Consider the following 15,860-nt stretch of genomic DNA (forward strand, 5'->3'; position numbering starts at 1 on the left):
AAGGCTGGGTTTTAAACAAAAACAAAAGGGAATTTTCTCGGGCTTCTCTCACTCTACTTTCTCTTTCATCCTTGGGATATGGGCATCGCTGGCTGGGCCAGCATTCACTGCCCATTTCTAGTTACCCCTTGGAAAGGTGGTGGTGAGTTGCCTTCTTGAACTAAGATGACAAGGTGTAGAGCTGGATGAATACAGCAGGCCAAGCAGCATCAGAGGAGCAGTAAGGCTGACGTTTTGGGCCTAGACCCTTCTTCAGAAAAAAAATGCCGCCTTGATACTGCATTCTATGAGCTGTAGGTAGCCTCACATTGCATTAGGGAGGGTATTCCATAATTTTTACCCAGCAACACTGAAAGAACACCAATATATTTCCAAGTAAAGATGGTCCGTGCAGGTGGTGTTTTCACGCTTCTCCTTCCAAACTCATGGCCATTTCCAGCTAGAAGGATTAGTGCAGGAGAAGCATGAAAACACCACCTGCACGTGTCCTTCTAGCTGGAAGTCATCATGAGTTTGGAAGGCACTGTCTAAGCAGCGCTGGGGAATTTCGTCAATGCATCTTGTGTCGATGGTACACTCTGATGTTAATGAAATCCAGTGGTAGAGTGAGTGAATGTTGAGGTGGTGGCAATTAAGTGGGCTACTTTGCCCTGAATAGTGTCAAACTTCTTGACTGTTGTTGGAGCTTACACAGAAACGATTGTATTTGGGGAAATTTCTCATTCAAGAGATGAATAATAAGTGTGAACAGGAGATTAAGCCAGTTCAATGTCATTGGTGGGAATAGTGCTTGATGGGCTGGTCTTTTAGGAACCTGTTTGCAATAGAACATGCACGAGCATGGGGACTGTGACTGAAACTGTTTTCTAATAGGTATTTTGGAATTGTCTTCATCATTGCATCTGTAATACAACAGACAAAGTTTTAGATCTGGGCTTAAGGTCAGCATTCTCTTTCACTACTGCAAAATTATTTTACTAATATTATTATTTTGCCAAATTATTTAGCAGAAATATGCAGCATGCTGCAGACCAGTCATATTTGGAAAAGTCTGTGGAGCTGTAACAAAATATAAGAACAATACATAATAACAGAATATGTCCAGACTTATGAAAGTACATGCTTCACTGTAGTTGCCAGTTTCAAAGTTGTATCAGAAGCCACAGCTGTATAAGGGTACCTCTACGCCCATAGGATAAATGCACTATCGAGCATCATAAAGACCGGAGAGAGCATAATTTCAGTCCTTGGTTCTAAGTGAATTATTTTTACATTTGAACATTCTGTCTTTACAGGAATATAGCTGTTATACCTTTAATGTGAATAATGCACTGCCACTAATCTGTTGTGGTTGGATTGTCAACACTATTTCAGTGGGAATTGCATTTTCAGAGCTGTTTTTTATGACGTTAATACAATTAGCACAAATTGAATATTATTGCAACATTGAAACAGAATTCTAAAGTCACCTGAAATGATAGTTTGTGCTTTGTCAAGTAGAGAGAGCGGCAGATAGAAAGTATTTCATTTCCAGTAGCATCTTTCTGTTCAGGTGCACACTTTACCAACATGGCAGTAACAAGCTTTATCCAAGCATTGGGCTTCTCAGTTGACCTGTAAGGATTAGATTGTTTTAATTAGAAAGGGAAGTTTTATTCATACTCAAGCAATTTATACTCTCCTCACCTGAAGATTCTGAAGCAACATCTGGCTTTTCATGCAAAACTAGCATTTTAAAACCATAGTATAAACTAACGTACCTAGTTGTAACTAGGGTCAGGTGAAGTGACAGGCAGTTCTCTCTCAAATCTCGCTCCACACTGCCCTCCAACCCCACCACACCCGGCACCTTCCCCTGCAACCGCAGGAAATGCTACACTTGTCCCCACACCTCCTCCCTCACCCCCATCCCAGGCCCCAAGATGACATTCCACATTAAGCAGAGGTTCACCTGCACATCTGCCAATGTGGTATACTGCATCCACTGTACCCGGTGCGGCTTTCTCTACATTGGGGAAACCAAGCGGAGGCTTGGGGACCGCTTTGCAGAACACCTCCGCTCAGTTCGCAACAAACAACTGCACCTCCCGGTCGCAAACCATTTCCACTCCCCCTCCCATTCTCTTGATGACATGTCCATCATGGGCCTCCTGCACTGCCACAATGATGCCACCCGAAGGTTGCAGGAACAGCAACTCATATTCCGCCTGGGAACCCTGCAGCCATATGGTATCAATGTGGACTTCACCAGTTTCAAAATCTCCCCTTCCCCCACTGCATCCCTCAACCAGCCCAGTTCATCCCCTCCCCCCACTGCACCACACAACCAGCCCAGCTCTTCCCCCCCACCCACTGCATCCCAAAACCAGTCCAACCTGTCTCTGCCTCCCTAACCGGTTCTTCCTCTCACCCATCCCTTCCTCCCACCCCAAGCCGCACCCCCAGCTACCTACTAACCTCATCCCACCTCCTTGACCTGTCCGTCTTCCCTGGACTGACCTATCCCCTCCCTACCTCCCCACCTACACCCTCTCCACCTATCTTCTTTACTCTCCATCTTCGGTCCGCCTCCCCCTCTCTCCCTATTTATTCCAGTTCCCTCCCCCCATCCCCCTCTCTGATGAAGGGTCTAGGCCCGAAACGTCAGCTTTTGTGCTCCTGAGATGCTGCTTGGCCTGCTGTGTTCATCCAGCCTCACATTTTATTATCTCTCTCAAATATCATGTTTTTACACCCATCTCAACCTATCTGCTACCGAGAACCTCATTCGTGCTTTTCTTAGGTCCAACTCTTGACAATTCAGTGCTCTGCTAGTCAAGCTAGCACGTAGCTGAAAAATTAACTTGCCTTTTTCTAATTTCAGCAGTTGGCAGACCTAATGGGTATTTTCTCGCTTAATTATATTGCAGATATCATTTTAAAAAATAATTGTTCTAATTTAGTTGTCACAAGTAACGAGATTATCTTCACTTCCAGCCTCTGATTTGACAGCTGTGTGCTATCATACTCAGTCATTCGATCGGTTACCATGCATTGCCATCCAGTCTTGCCCAATTCAGAAACTGGAAATGTGTGGGAGAGGGGGAGTAGAGGAGCAGGAAGAAGGGAGGTAAAGACACTAGGGCAGCAACAAGAGTGAGAGACAGAGAGGGATGGAGGAGTCAGGAAGTGCAATTGGAGACCTTTAGAAAACAAGGACAAGGATCACAATGCACAGTGAATCCACACCTGATCACTGCAATTGTTTCTCACAAAGGATGGTGAATCTTTGCAACTTTCTTCCTTAAAATGCACTGGGAGCAGCGTATTTGAATATTTTTAAGGCAGTGGTTGATAGATAGATAGATTTTTCATAAGCAAGGTGATGAAACATTCTTGTGGATAGGCAGGAATATGGTATAAGGAGATCAGCCATGATCTTGCTGAATAGCAGAGGAGGTTTGAAGAGGTGAGTGGTTTTAATCTGCTCCCATTTTGAATTGGCTTAAGAATTTATATCTAGCTTTGTTTCACGAAAGGTTTTAGTCAGCCTTCAAAAATATTGGAGATGGCCACGAAACCACAAGTCTCAATTTGGATCGCAATGGTATCTTACTAAATCCAGTGTTATTTAATTTGACATTGGGCAGATGGACACTTCACTAAATACTTAACATAAGTAATCAGGTGTAGCCTGGGGAATATGGTTCACAGAAAAGGGTGAAGGGAATCTAACCTGTGAATGAAGAAATCACAATGAGGGACAGTGTGGGCTCTATTGTGTTGCAGTGGAGGTCTTGGTAGGGGAGATAATAGCTTTCTTCTATTTGCAGGGGGCCAAAAGCCATCCAGACATACAGTTAAAAAGCAGTGGGAGCTTATGGTTATGGAAATCAATGTCAGGAATCAAGCTCTGAAGACGTGGAATGTGATGATACAAAACATTCAATTATTTCATACAAGTGGTCAAAGATCAGTGAATACATCTTTAAATGTCATATCCTTCCAACTCAATTAATTAACCTCAATCACTGCTCAAATCCCCAGCTGTCCACTTTTTCAATGCAAGTAGACAGGCAGGTTCAGCAAACAATTAGGCAGGCAAATGGTATATTGGCCTTCACTGCAAGAGGATTTGAATGCAGAAGTAAAGATGTCTTTATATCGGGCTTTAGTGAGACCACACCTGGAATAGTGCGCGCAGTTTTGGTCTCCCTACTTAAGAAAGAATATACCTGAAATTGGAAGAGCATAGGGGAGGTTCACTAGGTTAATATCGAGATGCCAAGAGACTGCCCAATGACTGAGCCTGAACTCACTAAAATTTAGAAGGGTAAGAATAGGAACTGATGGAAATGCATAAAATTCTGACAGAGTTAGACAGACTAGGTACAGGGTGTTTTTCCTGGTTGGGGAACCAGTCTCAGGATATGAGGTAGCCCGTTTCGGACTGAGATGAGGAAACATTTCTTTACACAATGGGTAGTGAATGTTTGGAATTCTCTACCACGGAAGGTTCTGGACACCAAGTCACTGAATATATTCAAGGAACAGATAGATAAAATTCTAGATTTTAAAGACATCAAGGAGTATGGGAGAAAGTGGGAATCACGGCACTGATCCTATTGAATGACATAGCATACTGAAGGGCCAAATGGAGGAATGCTGCTCCTAGTTTTTATGTTGCCCTTCACTTTTTGGCGCGGATGGTTAACAGCACCTCCTGTACAACCCCAGTTATTACTATCGATGTCCCCTTAGCCTGGGAAATATGAATCATATTGCCTGTGACTTGCTGAAGCCTTGAAGTTCATTATTTTTGCCAGATCGAGTGCAAAAATCCTATTTCTCCCTCTCAATGAAACGGCAGCATTATCTCATAATAGTTTGCTTTTCTGTCTTGCGGTTTCAAATTCAATTGCTCCTGTTCACGATATTCCCAGCTGCCTTTGTTTCTTAAACTTTCTTTTATGCTACCTCTCTGGCAGCTAACCTTCATACTAAAGTTTAACTTTGTTAAATTCTGCAAATTTTTGAATATAAAGGAGAACTGACTAGAAATTTTAAGTGTTTTAACTAACTTTTGTCACAGAATTAATCAGGGTTTTGACAGCTGTGACAACTGGTTACAAGATTGAAGTTTTTGACCCAGTGTGGATGTTCTCTGAGCTACTGCTGGCCACTTGTTAAGTCGCCTAAGTGTCATCAGTATTTTTAATCGACCTGTTTAGACATGTTCTGACACATCCCTGGAACCAGTAATACTTGAACCCATGCCTTCAGTCTAGTGTTTGGGACACTACCGCAGTGCCATTAGACCCACCATCTAAGTATCATATACATAAGTGCCCATCCTATCCACTTTCTGATTAACTAAACAACATAACACTTGGATTGGAGATATTTCGATGATCAAAACTGGGAATTGCATTCTCAGACAGCTGCTCCTCACACTCCTGAAGCTTCTGAAATACTGAGTGAGACAAAGAATGACATGAGTTCTTGGAATCATATGATCATAGAATCAAAAAGCACAGAAGAGGTTCTGTGGCCCATCGATTCTGTGCCGCCAAAACAAGTTATATAAATTTTACAGACAGCTTGTGAATGTATACAATGTTGTTCTTACAATCAAACTTCAGGAAGGAAATGAAGACCAGACAGATTTGATAATAAGATAAGTATTAAATGACCCAATAAGTAAATAAATTGCCATGATCAGATTTGTTTCACTTTGTAAAAGTCAGCTTTGTAATCCTGATTGATGATTGTCCTCAGAAGAGCAATTTCACCTCATCATTCTGATTCCTGACTTAATCAGCAATTTGTCAATAGGTTTGTCAATAAACTGGCTACCACCCTTGTTCACCTCAAGATAAATAAGGGATTTATAGGCTGGAAATAACATAACTGAGCCTGATATCAGTTTGAGGTGCATTATTTCATAAAATTGCTATTGTGCAATGCACGCCTTTGATTTCTGCTGCCAAAGGTTGTTTTAAGATGAAAATGTGCCATTTAAAATTGCATAGTCTAAATGTAAAATGGATGCAAAATTCCATTCAGGAAAGAATTGTATAAAATCTTGAATAATGGCACATGCTTTTTGCCTTTCTGAGTCTATGCCATTTTCTAAGGCAGGTTTTCTTTAATGTTTAGAAAACATGTTTGTATTTAATTTCCCCATAAATTGTTTCTTGAAAAAGTTTTTAAAGTTTTTATCTCTGCCAAGTTTATTTTCCCCCTCCCAAGTAATTTGACAATCACGATAATATGTAAGTTAAATACTGAAAAAAATAATGCAGGCAATTGGATTCAGCAAATCTTATTGCTTCAGGACGGCAACAGCATGTGCGCTCAGTAACACTGTGAACTGAAGGCACAGAAAACTCTTTTCAGCTGATAGCCAAAGAGTAACAGGAATATTAATGTCAACTTGCAAAAGGATAGGGGGCTTCCAAAACCAAAAAAATAGGTGAATGTAGCACTGACTGCCCCACATCAGTGACTGCACTTCAAACACTTCACTGGTTGTAAAGTGGTGTGAGTGAAGGCTGTATGTTAAGCGTAAATTCAAAAATAAAGAAGAGTGCTTTTTCAGTTAAACCAAGCCACTTTACTGAGTTATTTTGATGGCCTTGATTATCTTACAGTAGTTACTCTGAACATTCAAACTTCAGATGTAGAAAGAATCCCTTGGTTTAAAGCATCTTGAAATTTCATTGGGGCAATTCAATTAGTTCAGGTTCTGTTTCATTTGTAGATTTTGGCTGATTTTACAACACACAGAGATTTGACGAATATGAAATTTTGCGTAAAATGTGAACCTGCAGTGCAAATGAAATGATGCATCTGACGTCAACACAGAACGCATGGAGGAGGAACAAAATACGTATTCTCTCATTTTCAGAGCATCAATAGATATGTCTTAGCATGTGGAAAAATTACCTTGTAAAATAATCCATGACAATGACTCAGAAGAAATTCTTCAAAATTTGATCACTTCTAGCCCTTACTGACATGCAGCGAGTACACGTAAGAGGGTAACTACCAAAATTTGTAGTAAACAATGTACAACCAATCTCAAGCATCATTGCAGAAAAGCACAGTCATGCATATTAACACTGTTACCACATTTCAGCTCATCCACAACACAATCCACTCAGTAAAACTTATTTACCACAACATTGCACCATTAATACAATACCATCTAAACTGTACATTAAGATTATCAGAGGTAAAACAAGGCAAACATTTTTAAAAAGAAATGGAAAATATGGATGACTGAAATTTCAATTTTTAAAAAATTCATTCACGTGATGTCTGCCTTGCTATCTTAGCACCTAGGATCTGTATGTTCTTATATGTTATGATTTGCTTGCAAAACAAAACTTTTCACTGTACTTAGGTACAGGTGACAACAATCAATCAAACCAAATCAGATCAAAGTGCTGTGGGCATTGCTGACTTGACCAGCATTTATTGCCCATTCCCAGCTAAGAGTCAATCACATTGACAGATATTGTTTGGGTATTAAAGGATATGGAACAATGGTGAATAAGTGGGTTAAAATACAAATCTGTAATGTTATTATTAAAGAATGTGGCTAGCTTGAAGGATTAAGTGGCACATTCCATTTATGAGAAAATGCTGAGTTTTTAATAATCTAACTACAAGACAAGTTGGAAATTTTCTAGGAATGCAGTCAAAAGCTTTCTTTAGATAAATGGGGATGGCTGCAATATTAAATGTTGAATTGATGACCTGTGTTTGAATGGTTTTTCCTTATAACTGACCGCACTTCCTAGACCTGCTGCTGCAACTACTGTAGATGCGAATACATAGTCTCATAGTCACTGACACTTACATATCTTCACTGCACATGGGTGGCCAAGCCTGAAGGAGCATCACCAAATGCTGAAATTTAGTCCTGTGGTTACTGGAATCAAGCAACTCCAAAAAGAGCTTGAAACGTTTCTCTTCATTCTCAATGTCATTTACATTAACCTGATGATAAAACATGCAGGGAACAGATTTATTAAATACTTCAGCACCCTTAGAATTACAGTAAGCATTTCTGCATTCAATTATGATTTGAAAAGATACCTATTGTTGCACCTCTCCCTAGGGGCACCAAATTCAGTTTCTCATTTTTATGGCTACTCTCCTCTGCTTTCTCCCAAGGGAGTTTGCTACCACATGACATCAGTAAAATATACACGTGGTGATGAATGCTGGGATCAGGATGACAAAGCACAGTGACAGAACTGTAAAGGTTCAAGTAATATTTGATTTACAGTATTTTCTAAAGGACAGAGAATCACAATCTGCAATATTGGTACTGTGGTGTAATTCCAATTCAACAGAAGATATGTATAACCATTAAAAACTTTAAAATATTCACTACGGCAAACCGTGGTGAGGATTAAAGACTTTTTGAACTCTATATGGGGATGGGTATTTGATAGTGACATCCACTACCAGTGAGAAAGCCCAACCAATCAAGTGCCGATTGAGCAATTTATTGCTGAACGGTGGGCTGCTGGTGCCATCGGACGTGACTACAGCCCTGACCTGACTCTGGTGGTCAGAGTTCAGCAGCCACTGGGAGGTGGAAAGTCGATGGAGACCTCAGCTGCACAGCCTTGAAGATCTGCAGCAACAAAAGGCTGTGCAGGGTGGGGAAGGGAGGGGGTGGAAGGGAGACAATCGCAGTAGGGGTTCCAGGGAGCTTGGAGGTTAGGTCAGGGGATGACTTAGGTTGGGAATGCCCACTCTGTCATCCATTACCCCCGGAGTGGAGCAAATGCAACCTCATCTTGGCTTCTTTGTTTTTCCTAATAGGGAAACTGGTCACTTTTCTTTACTGCTGGATAGGAAGGTAACTGGGGGTGGAAGGTAGAAGTGGACAAGAGGTTATTAACTGGCCACTTAATGGCCTTAATGAAGTGGGGATCAGGAAGGGTGTCCACAGGCCTTCCCATCCAGAACTTGATTGACAGGAAGGGGTTAGGTGTCACACTGGTGCAAACCTACCTCATTATTTGCCAGAGATAATGGGAACTGCAGATGCTGGAGATTCCAAGATAATAAAATGTGAGGCTGGACGAACACAGCAGGCCAAGCAGCATCTCAGGAGCACAAAAGCTGACGTTTCGGGCCTAGACCCTTCATCATTATTTGCCACTTTGAAGCACAAAGAATTCAGCCCCACGTGTCAGACACAAGGTTGGGGGGGGGGGGGGGGGTACCATTTTCATGGCTCTTCCATTGTCAGTTTTTTTAAAATCACAATGGAATTCAGGAATTACAAACAAAAACTCTAAAGCATACTAATTCCAAGTAGGCAGCTAAAAAATGCAATTCAACTTTAAGAAGCCCATTACTGCTTTGTTCAAGCTACATATCAGAGACTGAAGGAAGCAGTCAACTAAATGTAAAATTTTAAAGGACAATAAAACTCATTTTTGTTTAAGAGTAGGATTAAAAGAAAAATCAGTCATCTAATTTATACACTACATCAGTCAATGCTGACACCAGATAACGGTTATTGTGAAAAGAGCAAAGAAAACACAATATTTAACTATTTATGCCTATCTTCATTCTACTGACTTTTCCTAACCAGGTGACTGAAGAGGGTCACTGGACTTGAAATGTTAACTCTGCTTTCTCACTACAGATACTGCCAGACCGGAGTTTCTCCAGTAATTTCTGTTTGTTTAAGATTTCCAACACCCTCAGTTCTTTGTTTCATTTTAATGTCTTAAAAAAGATATTAAAAATCCAGGGGAAGCTGCTCATAATGACATCATTTAAATTTAAAGCAAAATTTGTTAGAAGTATGCTGATTCTTTCTTAAGCTGATGGGTTTTCTTTGATTTCAACAGTGGTTTGCGAAGCTATGGTCCTAAAGTGGTAACCTTACAGATCAATCAAATATCCAGATGAGGGAGATATTTTCTAACTGCAAAAATCCACTGTAAATTGTAAGTTTTTATTGTATCTACTTCATGATATTTTATGCACTATTCTATGCTCTTCTTCAATTTGCTGACTACTATAAAAGGAAGCCAGACAATCAAATGCATTTGATTTCTTTTGATAGAATGGATGAAAATAGGTTTTCAAAATCACACATCCAGATTGCAATTAATATGCAGATTTTCAGCTGCCTCCAAGAACCATCAACCTCAGCCTTATTGAGTGCAATGCAGGGCATGGAAGCCCATCAGTCTGAAAGATTTCTGACCATAATTTGATTTTTACTAATGCATTGTTACATGCACAAGAAACCTAATTATGATTAATGAAACCTTTAGGCTAAATATTATTGCAGTATGTTGAGCAGTCTGTCATCTATGGCTAGTGAAGCTGAGTTAAGCTTGTACTATATAACTAAGGTTTCTGTACTTATCAAAAAGACTGCAGAAATCAATTTTCAAATGCGTTACACAAATAGCCTGTTTTCTGCATTCTAATTATGTGCACACCACATAACTAGAAAATTACAGAACTAAAGGAACATAGATAAAATGCATCAAGGGAATTGCAAGAGCACACTTTCTCCCTCTAGTGGTGGAGGTACGGCTCCAAATTCAACCATCAAGTAAAGACTAAAAGTCTCCTGCAAATTGAATGCACTTAAATTATTAATTCAGTCAACTATTCAATTACTGCTTCAGCATCTGCTATTTTTTATGGTTCAAATGTTGTTTGCCTCAGTGCAACTGTTTAAATTTTGAACGAGCTTATCTCCCAGCACCATGGCAATCTGTAAAAAAACGTATTTATAGTGCATAGAAATTAATTAAATATTAAACTTTTTAACGTCCACACAGCTTGACTAAGAGGATTACATACTGTCACACAAATTTTGGTAAGGTTCACTGAGAATTTTATTCTTTCACAAAAGCTTGCAGTGGAAACCGGTTGGTTCAGCTTGAAATACAAGTGAAAATAAAGGGTTAAGAGAAAACTTGTTGCAGAATTTGGCATACAGAGTGGGGAAAAAAATGGGCAGGTAAGTGCAGGGGAGTGAGGCAGATAGACCGTTCGAGGCAGAAAAAGGGAGTTGGCACAAACGTGCAACAGCAAATGAAAGTAGAAGTGAGAGAAGGTGGGAGAAAGTGAGAAGACGGTGGGAAATAATGAGCAAATGTCAGAAATAGTGAGCATGAGTAGACTGAGTGAAAGCAGGACCAAATACCATGTTGGCTTGGAAACTTAGAGGTTTGATTTAAGAAAAAAAAATTATACATTTGATGAGCCAGTCCTTAATTCTGTGGTTCATTAATGATATAAACAAATGCCATTCTGAAGAAACAGGCACGTTAATCAGCTGAAGTAGAGCCAGCTTCCACTTCAGAATTTCAACCACAGGGCTATTCCTCTTGTTACATACTGGTTTTGCCAATAAGGGGTTTATTCTTATTGATTATTAGATCAGATGACATCATGCAGAACTTGCATTAATAACAACACAAAGCAAGTTGATTAGGTACTGATTTATGACATTTATTTTCCATCACGGTGATCCGGTTCCAGGAAATATGCATCCAACAGCACGGCTTACAGCTGAAGGTGGAGCAAATATAATGCTACGTAGCATTTAATCAATGAATGATCAATGCAAATAAAACATCTCACAGTAAGATTTAATGGGCGTGATGTTTCTTTTCTGAAACTATTATCTTTCTGCACAGTACCAACTGTTTGTTTTTAGCTGAAATTTACACTAGTCACAACACGTGTCACTAAACAAAGGAGGTGGAATGGTAATTTGGTTTCAGAAGCTCAAAAGAAGTACCCGTGCGCAGCCAGAAAGCTCAGAATGTATGAGGAGAAACGTCACTGATTTATCACCTCAGACAGACATGTAGCTTAGTAAATGAATGCACATGCGCTGTGTTGGAAAAGAGAACCAATGGATAATTAAAACACCAGACAACAAACACCAACTTGTGTCAGAAACTGGATTTTAGAATTTAAAAAAAATAAAATTATACGTTTGGTAAGTGAGTTCTTAGTTTGGTGGTTCAATGACGTGAGGAAAATACATTCTGATTAGGCATGTTAATCAGCTGAAGTAGTTATAGAACAGAAAATTACTTAAATTTGTCATCTAGAGTGGAGTTGAATTGCAAGTATGAGTTTGGAAGAGAAAAGTTTGCTAGCAATAGTTTAAAAGATTATAGTTTGAAATACCAAGACACTCATGTCCAGTAAGCATACATAAAAAAGTGGAACCTTTAGCTAGAACCTGGTAGCTTTATTGTCACATGTACTCAAACGAGTATAGTGAAAAATTTACATGTGTCATCTTTGGTCAATTATCATAACATACTGATTTTTAAAAATGCTTTATTTGAGCCTATTTTTAATTTTAATTCACACGATTCAACTCACACAGTACATTAAACATGATGCTGGGATATGCAATCTTGAGTTTCACAGACACATTATTCTCTTTCTTCAACAGAGCACCATATGGTATAGAGCATTTGACAGACATTAGTGTTTGAAAATAAACAATTTCAATTTGCTGGTTTTGAAGCAGGGTTGAGCTTTTTATTTTAATTTCAGGTTACCAAAATAAAATTTCTAGTTAGAATATCCTAATGTTCACTTTCACAGTCTGTAACTTTCAGACAGTAAGATTCAGAAGTGGATCAAAGTAGTTTTATGAAAGTATTAAGTTGGAAAAAAACCCACTTTAATAGATATCTTGATTTGCTTTGGTGATGTAACAAGACAATGTTCCAAACATTTCTCTTCCTAATCAAAAATATGTGTATTTATTTGAGGAAACAGAACACACGTAAAAATAGTTGTATTAATACAAGTATTCTCAACATAGTTTTATGGTACAATTATAAGTTGGAAAACAAAACAACGCAATATATAAATAAAAGCTACCTGTTTCTCTGGCCAGCACGCTTTCAGAACTGCTTGAGTTCTGAAGAGGACAAGTAACTTGCTATCTTCATCACTGAGAACAAATGCCTGCTCAAGAACTTGCAGAACATAAATACGAGGCTTTACAGGCAAATCCGCATCACTGCAAAAAGGTCTCAGCCATGTCAAGAGGTCATCCGAAGAAACAAGGGTACCCCTAAGTTACAAAGAAGAATTTATGGGTTACCCCCACAGTGAAAGAGCAAAATACAAGCAATTTATGAATGTTTTAGCATCTTCAAGGTAGAACTTATACTCACCCATCCATAACATTGGAATGCACAGATTTCACAATACCTTCAAGGACCTGAAGTGGATCCCTTTCTGGGAGGATCTCTGTACTGGTACCACTGCACAAAACCAACAAACAGGAAGATAAGTGAACAGAACAAAAATTCAATTCATCAACGGCATTTAGATTGACCAGAAATTGTCGCTACCCTCAGAATTCTGAGCTGAACTCATAAATCAAAGAATATGAATTCAACTTGCATCAGGGAAGCTTTAGATTGCAAATTCAGTTGGAGAGAGATTTGGAAATAAAATGTTATTATTTTAGCAAAAATATCACCGTAAGTTAGATTTGTTGTGTAACCTAACTATCAGACTTTGTTTTAAGGAAGAAAAGTTGTCTTCATTCTTATTTATCATCAACTGTATCCCATTTCAGTGTATTTGGTTTTTAAATTACATTTTGGGTGTGGCCTTACTTTACAGTAGACGAAATTTGAGATCATACTTAATGAGAATAAAATCATAAAATTCCAAAACAAAAGAATTTTTAAAAAATATAAGAGACAACAAAACCTTCAATACCAGCTATCTTGCGCTCTCAAATCCAGAACTAATGACATAAACATCACTTAACCGGCAAGCTATAGTCAAATACCCGACAGACTGCATATTAAATTTGAGGACGCTATCAAGACAGGCCCAACAAAATCTCAGCTACACACCCAGTTATTTGTGATCTCTGAGCATAAAACAATCTTTTAAACTCTATGACTTTCTCGTGAGGGATTTCAGATCTTCTGTGAGGATTTAGCCTCTGGTTTCTCTCCAAAGGAACCCTTTTGCTTCTTCTTCCTGCAATCAGTTGTCAGGCAAATGGACTCCAGCTCAGACTGCTTGACACAAACTAAAACAATGCAGAAGCTGGTGATCTGAATTACAAATAGGAAGTGTTCAAGAAACTGAGAATGTCTGGCAGCAACTGTAGATAGAAATTTAGTTCCAACAAAAATCACATTGTACTCAAAGTGTTAAAGCCCTTCCTCTCTCCATGGATGATGCAAATGCCTGGTTGGCTGAGCTTTTCTAACACCTAGTTTTTAATTTCATACGGGCCCGAAAACTAGTCATTCAAGTCCTTGCCGAGACAGTATCCCACGGTAGTTGTCTGACTGCACATTACTCGGGCCCAGTTCTATTTCTGCTACTGCTATACTTGCTACCAACCTTTCTCTGCCAAAACCTCTGTATTGTGGGCTGTCTCTATCACACACAAGGTCCCATGGTTAGATTTCTGCACCACACGCTAGTTCCCATGAACAAGTACTTTGTGCCATATTCATGTGTGCTGTGGTCTGATTTTTGGACCATCAACTTGAGCAAGTGTGGCCTGTTGCCTGCTGCTCTCAGCACTTGAGTAAATGCCTTAAGTATGCCTAGAGTTATACATTCCTGGCCTCGGAGCCAAAAACACAGACAAAATTCAAAAGTTTTGTGACCCCCTCATACAACGCAGCTAAAAATGAACAATATATGCTAGGCTTGCCATCGATGGGCAGATCCCAAGAACGCAAGTAAAACTATCCATTAAAATTTGATCCATAACAATTTCAGCAAACTCTGATTTAACTGACATCTTATCAACTGGCAAAAATTATGTACCTCAAATACTGCTATATTTGAGTATTTCTGCTGTATATAAAGTATAACAGTGATGTATATACCCCCTGCATTAAGTTTCTATTACTTATTGTGTGTCTTTACATTGATTTTAAGAGACATGTTGATGTTTTTACAATCGATTTATTTTAGGGATGTTGATGGCTTGAAGCTTCACTTGGTTTTTGCAGGGTTTGCTGCTGTTACGCATACCACATGATTAAACAGAATACTCCTGGTCCCACAGATGCCAGTTAATTAAAGATTTACTGTACCTTTTTATCCCTAAGTTAGGATCAAGTTGTGAAGACTACTTTGGACTGACTATCCTCACAAAATATGCAAATAATCATTCCCTTAAATTCATTATTAGATCCTTCTCCTTTCCATATTCAAAATTTCTCCAAAAATATTTGTCAGTTCAAACCAGATATTCGCAGAAACATTTGGGGCAAGTATGATTTCCTTGAATGCTGCCAGGCCTATTTGACTTAATGTACGAATGAATACTGATCATTTGCCTTTCAGGATTTAAACTTGAATCAACTGATCAAATTGCAGATCCTCCTCTGGAAGATTCTAAAATAAATGAGCTTGTTCAATATCATGCCTGTTATAAATGGCTATAAACCAACTTCACATAGAAAGAACTGATGCAAAATGGATCAGAGATAATGGGAACTGCAGATGCTGGAGAATCCAAGATAACAAAGTGTGGAGCTGGATGAACACAGCAGGTCAAGCAGCATCTTAGGAGCACAAAAGCTGATGTTTCGGGCCTAGACCCTTCATGAGAAAAGGGGGATGGGGAGAGGATTCTGAAATAAATAGGGAGAGAGAGGGGGAGGTGGACCAAAGATGGATAGAGGGGAAGATAGGTGGAGTTGCAGTGGGAGAGAGATCCCCTGAGGTTGGTCCGGAGGGAGGAGGGCAATTTCTTCAGGTTAGGCATCCTGGAAGAGGCTTCACAGTGAGGTAAAAATTGTGATCAGAGATAATGGGAACTTCAGATGCTGGAGGATCCGAGATAAACAAAG

The 15,860-nt window shown here is 39.3% G+C and overlaps 1 protein-coding gene across 1 annotated transcript in view; it reads right to left on the minus strand.

Moving 5' to 3' along the window:
• nbas (NBAS subunit of NRZ tethering complex) overlaps window positions 1-15,860 on the minus strand; it is a 238,312-nt gene that overhangs the window by 24,811 nt on the left and 197,641 nt on the right. The window contains exons 47-50 of the mRNA XM_048530416.2: window positions 13,194-13,283; window positions 12,895-13,090; window positions 7,847-7,986; window positions 1,470-1,614 (exon numbers count right to left, since the gene is read on the minus strand). Of these exons, the coding sequence (XP_048386373.1) occupies window positions 1,470-1,614; window positions 7,847-7,986; window positions 12,895-13,090; window positions 13,194-13,283 (571 nt within the window). The remainder of the gene's footprint in view (window positions 1-1,469; window positions 1,615-7,846; window positions 7,987-12,894; window positions 13,091-13,193; window positions 13,284-15,860) is intronic.

Source organism: Stegostoma tigrinum, chromosome 4 (assembly GCF_030684315.1).
Source record: "Stegostoma tigrinum isolate sSteTig4 chromosome 4, sSteTig4.hap1, whole genome shotgun sequence".
Taxonomy (NCBI): Eukaryota; Metazoa; Chordata; class Chondrichthyes; order Orectolobiformes; family Stegostomatidae; genus Stegostoma; species Stegostoma tigrinum.